Source organism: Pristis pectinata, chromosome 2 (genome assembly GCF_009764475.1).
Source record: "Pristis pectinata isolate sPriPec2 chromosome 2, sPriPec2.1.pri, whole genome shotgun sequence".
Taxonomy (NCBI): Eukaryota; Metazoa; Chordata; class Chondrichthyes; order Rhinopristiformes; family Pristidae; genus Pristis; species Pristis pectinata.
The window spans coordinates 19,402,147-19,408,856 of NC_067406.1; the positions used below are offsets into that span (position 1 = coordinate 19,402,147).

General features: G+C 40.5%; 1 protein-coding gene across 1 annotated transcript in view; it reads left to right on the forward strand.

Moving 5' to 3' along the window:
• polr1a (RNA polymerase I subunit A) overlaps positions 1-2,149 on the forward strand; it is a 119,283-nt gene extending 117,134 nt beyond the window's left edge. The window contains exon 35 of the mRNA XM_052009559.1: positions 1,433-2,149. Coding sequence (XP_051865519.1) covers positions 1,433-1,533 — 101 coding nt within the window. The 3' untranslated portion in view covers positions 1,534-2,149. The remainder of the gene's footprint in view (positions 1-1,432) is intronic.
• Positions 2,150-6,710: the final 4,561 nt, after the last annotated feature.

Consider the following 6,710-nt stretch of genomic DNA (forward strand, 5'->3'; position numbering starts at 1 on the left):
TTAATTTGAAACCAGGGTTTTAAATCCAAATGGAGACACAAGAAATTCTGCAGATGCTGGAATCTGGAGGTCAGGCAAGTCAGGCAGCTACACAAAAAGTGCTGGAGGAACGACCTCCAGCTCCCTGGCCTGCTGAGTTTCTCCAGCACTTTTTGTGTATTGTTTTACTCGATGGGCCGAAATGGCCTACTTCTGCTCCCTTGTCTTGTGATCTTGTGATCAGATAAAGCAAACCATGAAGGTATGAGGCATGAGTTGGCTCTAAGTGAAAATCAAAGAAAACTGCAGTCGCTGAAAATCTAAAATTAAAAACACAAAATGCTCGAAATACTCAGCAGGTTAGACTGCATCTGTAGGAAGAGAAACAGAACTAACCTTTCAGGTCATCAGAAGGGCCTTCAATCAGAAACTTTGTTTCTCTTCCCACAGACCTGCTGAGTACTTCCAGCATTTTCTGTGGTTATATTAATGACTTGTCTACAGTAGGTTGGGAAACTAAATTAAAAGATATGACCTTAAGCAATCAGTGGTTCACTTTTAAGAGAATTAATGTACAGTTTATATCTGCCTTTTATGCACAGGACCTAACAGGAAAAAATTATTCAGCCATTGCTAATAAGAGAAGTCAAAGATAGGATGAAATCAAAGAAAAGGCTAATAATATTGTCAAAGAGAGCACTGAAGCTGAGGATTGGGAACATTTCAGAATTCAGCAAAGGAACACCAAGACATTGATAAGGAAGGGGGTTGAAGAATATGAAAACAATCATGTGAGAAATATAAAGACAATGGAAAACAATAGACTCGCTCAGGCAGATGAGGAATGAACTTCATTACAGCAAACCGTGCTAAACTGTTCAATTTGGTTTTCTTTTGCTCTGTTGTTTGGTGGAATGGTAGATGAAATTTATTGCAGAGAAGTGAAAACTGATGTGATTATGTAGGTGAAATGAGAGACACTAAAGACATGAGTACACAAACCACCACTTTATAATGGTGGCAGAACAGGTTAACAAACAAATGGGATCCTAGGCTTTCCAAAACGTAGCGACCACAGGAGCAAGGAAGTTATGTTTAAATTCTGTGAACTGCTGGTTTGGGAACAGTACTGTGGGTCACCAATCTGGTGTGGGAACCCTGAGGAGTTGGTACTTGGTAAATCCGTAACATGACAAACACTGACATCAGCTAACTGCAACCAAATTAAAGAGGAAGGTAAACAAATGGATATTGATGAGGAAAAGGGGTGTATGATAAGAATAAAACAGAATTCAGAGAAAGGAGTGGAGTTTAATTAAAGTAATTTGCCTCTTGAAAGATTAGTGCAATGCAGTAGTCATACCTCAGAGGATTCAGAGAATTGTTGTGTGCTCAGCACTTATACTATTGATTAGTTAATCATGTTTTTATTCCCTGTCTCTCTTTCCTTTAGGCTCTCGTGATGAATTGAAGTCTCCGTCAGCCTGCCTGGTGGTAGGGAAAGTGGTCCGTGGTGGCACAGGGCTTTTTGATTTGAAGCAGCCTCTTAAGTGATCTCTCATCTCATTAGAGAGAGAGTCAATTCTCTTGGAAGTGGAAACAGACAGGAAATTATGTTGTGAATATTTTTATCATGTATCTGGTCAGACACTGCATCAAAGGAGACAGATGCTGAGAGACGGGCGTATGACAGGCCTCAAGTCAGTAACACATGATGAACCAGCAAAAGCAGCTGTTTGCTGCTTTGAACAATTTGCTAATGATAGGGGGGAGAGAAGATATCTTCCTGCTCCACATGCAGGAAGTACAAATGGATGATCAAAGTGCAACAGAAGATGAATGCAAGTGTTGAAAGCTGGTAGTGGCAAGATGGAGGAGTTTTAAAGGAAATTCTGCTGACTTATGTCATTACGGCATGCTGCATGAAGATGCAGTAACTCCCTTATTGTGCCTGGGCAGCTGTTTGAACAAAATTCTACCAAGCATCAAGAAAGGCAATAAAAATTAGATTTGGATGAAATTATTTTTGCAGTGTAAGTTCTATTGTGGAGCCATCTTCGTGTTTGTACAGCAGAATATGCATTTATTTGGTCCCTACTCTTGAACACATTAGAGAATTTTTTAGCAGGATTTTGACAAGACTGCAATCAAAGCATTGCCAGCAGCTAAATCCTACCCACTGAGCAGCATCCATTGCATGTTCTAGGTCTCCACAACACCACCCAAGTCTTAAGAATACATGATAATCTGTACAATATGATATGTAAAAAATTAGCCCATTGTTTGGGCTAGATAGTGGAAGCCATTACATGATCAGACCAGGTTGGTTCTCCAGACTATTTTGATGCAAGATCAAATTTCCACCATAGAAATGTTAAAGCATCTGAATGAAATTGAAGTTTTAGTTTCTTGTATAGAGAGTAGGAAAATATCCAAGTTGCAATGGGACTATTTGAGATGGAGTTTATTGAGTAATAGGTTTTAGTTCAAGTTTTCTTGTGTTCCTACATAGGGATAAGAATGGGCCATTTAGCTTCTCTGACATTCATTTAGACCATGTCTGAAATGCAAATCCATTTCTACTGCCTTTGCTCCATTTCCCTTGATATTGCCAACCTTACAAAATCCTAACCTGGCACTCTACCACGCAACTATTGGAGATGCAGCAACAAATGTCCTTTTACCTTCACCCTTCTATCATCTAGAGACCCAGGTTCTTCTTCGAGCTGAAGAAGTGAATCATGTGTACTTGTGTCTAGTCTACAACATTCATGGCTTACACTGTGGTCTTCCTCTACAGTAAAGGAATCACTGCAGATTGAGTGACTGCTGGACACCACCGTTAAGTCTACAAGGGTAATCTGAGCTCCCTGTTGCCTGTACCTTAATTCTCCACTCACTCCTACCATGACCTTTCTATCTTTGGCTTCTTATATGGTTTAAACTAAGTCCTATCTAAGCTTGAGGAATAGCACCTCTTCTTCTGACTTGGCACATTACAGCCTTGCAGACCCGAGAATGATTGTAATAATTTAAGATGATTGGCCATCCCAGTCCTGTATCTCTCTTTTCCAGTCTTTACTTTCCTCTGGTATTTCCAACATCGCTTGTCTCCTTGACCTGTCCCTAGCTTTTGTTATTCATTTGTCTTTACCAACTTCTTTCAGCCAGCACTGTGTCATTTAGTCTCTCTTGCTTTCCACCATATTACAGACCCTCCCTTTCCTTCTCCCCTCTCCTAGCCTTTCTCTGCAGCTTAAAACTACTTTTACCTCTTTTTTTCCCCAAGTCGATGACCTTTGATCAAAACTGAAATATCAACTGTGTTTCTCTCTCCATAGACTCGCTGAGTATTTTCAGCATTTTCTGTTTTATTTCTGTAAAATGATATCATTCACAGTCTTGAAATTTGCAATTGTTTCGGCATCTGCGGCCTGCAAGGAGAAGTATCAGTTCAATATTGCCTGCTTTTAATTTGCAGTTATGCCCAGGTTTGAGACTTCACCTTCCCCCTATCCCTATCCAGATGATGGGTTTTCTCTCTGGTCTATCAGCACCTTTGTCACCTTAAACATCTCTATGTCGCAACTCAACCTTGTAAACTCAAAGAATTACAAGACCAGTCAATGCAATTTATCCTTAATTTATCTCTTAAGATATGCTAAATTTGCATGGTACCCTGTGCAAGACAAGTGTAGTTCTTAGATTTGATGCCTCAGGCTGTATGTGGTTCTCCATGGGAGGTCCAACCTAAGCTCTGTGCAGCTGAAGCATGACTTCCTCTCTTTACATTGCAGATTTTTTGAGATTAAGGCAAGTATTACTTTTTTTTTGACATATAGTTTACCTTGTGTACCTGGATCCTTCAGGTTCAAGTCTTGTGATTTTAGTCAAGTAATTCTGTTTGGACACAAGAGACTGCAGATGCTGGAATCTGGAGCAACACACAAAGCACTGGAGGAACTCATCAGGTCTATAATGCTGCCTGATCTGTTGAGTACCTCCAGTGCTTTGTGTGTTGTGCAAGTAATTCTGTTTGATGCATCCTAAGTAAAAGACCTTGCCTTTCCCCATAATGGACTCCAAATTGCAAAGGTTTGTTCAGTCCAGAAGATTGTAGAAAATTTATGATACACAAGGAGGCAATTTGACCTATTATGTCCATGGCAGTTGAAAAATGTCACCCCAGCTCAATCCCATTTTCCAAGAGATGGTTCGAGCTTTGCAGGTCATGGCTCTTGAAGTACACATCCGAGTCCTCTTTAAGTTCAATGAGGGTTTCTGCCTCTATCACTCTTTCAAAGAATGGGTTCCACATGCCTTTTTCCTCATCTTCCCTTTAATTCCTTCTTCCTTTTAAAACTATGCCCCTTCATTTGTGACCTTTTGTCTTCCATTCCAATTCTATCTGCGCCCTTCATAATTTTATACACCTCAATTAAATCTCCTCTTGGCCACCTCTGTTCCAAAGAAAATAATTTTAACATACCCAGTCTTTCCTCACAGTAAACAGATTCCAGTCTTGGCAACATCCTCATAAATTTCTCTCTCCGTTCTATTGAAGGGTTCTGCACCTTAAATGTTAACTGTTTCTCTTTCCACGAATGCTGCCTGACCTGCTGAGCTTTTCCAACATCTTTTATTTCAGATTTTCATTGTTTAGAGTTCTTTTTTGATTTGCCTCAAAAATTTCATTGTAGTAAACCACCCTTTCTAGAATCATAGAGTGGCACAGCACGGAAACAGGCCCTTCAACCCAACTCATCCAAACCAACCAAGATACCCATCTAAGCTAGTCTGATTTGCCCACGTTTGGCCCATATCCCTCTAAACCTTTCCTATCCATGTACCTATCCAGGTGTCTTTTAAATGTTGTTATTGTACCTGCCTTCAACACTTCCTTTGGCAGCTCATTCCATATACACAACACACTCTACATGCAGAAGTTGCCCCTCAGGTCCCTTTTAAATCTTTACCCTCTCACCTTAAACAGATGCCTTCTAGTTTTTGATTCCTTTTCCCTGGGGGGAAAAAAGACTGTCACCCCTAGTCTCCTAGGCTCCAATGGTGGTTGCAGTGTACTGCTCCCTTTACCAACCTGGATGGTATAATGCAAAGGAGACAAGAATGGCTTTTAAAAATTTAACTTTGCTGCCACCTGCTTATGGGCTTCCCCTGCTTAGGCCTCCCAAGAATCAACTGCCAGTATGCTCCACACTAGGTCATGATAAGGACTGCCACTATTTCCTTGTCGCACTGTTTTAGCTCAGCTGCTGGATGTAACTTGGTTCCTGCCAGTTTTGGGGTGGGAAGGGGGGAACACATTTAAGGCCTGGGATTTTCATCCCTCCTGCAACACTGTCAGCCCCAGTCACCCCCCCCCCCCAACAATTCATGTTGACCGTCCATCAGTATCACTTTAAAGTTTCCTATGTTAAACTTTGTAGCTCCATAATTACTGGTTTCTCTTTGATTTATATAATTTAAAATTCCCTTTGCAAACTCGGAACACATTGCACTGATGTGTTTATGCAAGTACACATTTAAGTCCATGAAGATCTATCAACAGTGAACAAAGTTAATCACAGTGCAGGAGGTTAAATCTATGGGTTCTGCTGGGTTGTCACATTTCAAATCAAAAGTAAGTTTTACGTTAAGCTGGATGTCTTTGACAAAAGTAATTTCAATTACATGTCTTGCCCCATCTGGACCGTGACCCTTCATTGAACTCTGTGGTCTGGTTTAAGTCGAACCTTATTAAAGGTCCACGTTCAGTACTCGTATTTCCGTTTTGGAAACATTGTTACGGAAGTGTTGTTCCACATTGGTATTGGTTTACTATTGTAACTTGTACTGAGGAACAGTGAAAAACTTGTCTTGCATACCATCGTTACGGATCAATTCATTACACAGTGCATTGAGGTAGTACAGGGCAAAAACAATAACAATACAGAGTAAAGTGTCACAGCTACAGGGAAGTGCAATGCAGGTAGACAATAAGGTGCAAGGTCATGACAAGGTATATCGTGAGGTCAAGAATCCATCTCATCGTATAAGGGAACTGTTCAATAGTCTTATCACCATGGGATAGAAGTTTGTCCTCGAGTCTGGTGGTATGTGCCCTAGGCTCCTGTATCTTCTGCCTGATGGGAGAGGGGAGAAGAGAGAATGACCTGGGTGGGTGGGGTCTTTGATTACGCTGACTGCTTCACCAAGGCAGCGAGAGGTACAGACAGAGTCCATGGAAAGGGAGGCTGGGGGGTATCTGTTGATCATTGGTCTAGCATTGTGTTAATTACAAGTTGCATGGTTATGTCCTTTGATAACTTGACTTATCCCTGATGCACAAGTTGCTGTTCTTCCTACCAATGTCATTGCAAACTTGTCATACAGCATTGTGTAAGAATGTAAGTTTACCTCGATACAGCTTTTTGTGGAACCAGACTTAATAATTATAGAATATTCCCTTTTCCTGTTCTTTGTCTTCTAGATCAAAAACAATTACTAACCCATGTCACAAGTTAGTTCCAATTCACTGTATTCATCTTTTGCTACTGCATTTTTGTGCAGGATGTTTAGGTATCTCTAATTGTCCATTGAAATACCTGTACCGACCTGCGAATTATTTCAAAAAAAAACTTGTGAAATTAATCAGATATCCAGTCACAAATCCTGTTCACTCAAATTAGCTGAAACGCTCTGTATTTATAGATTTTATTTGTAATGGTACG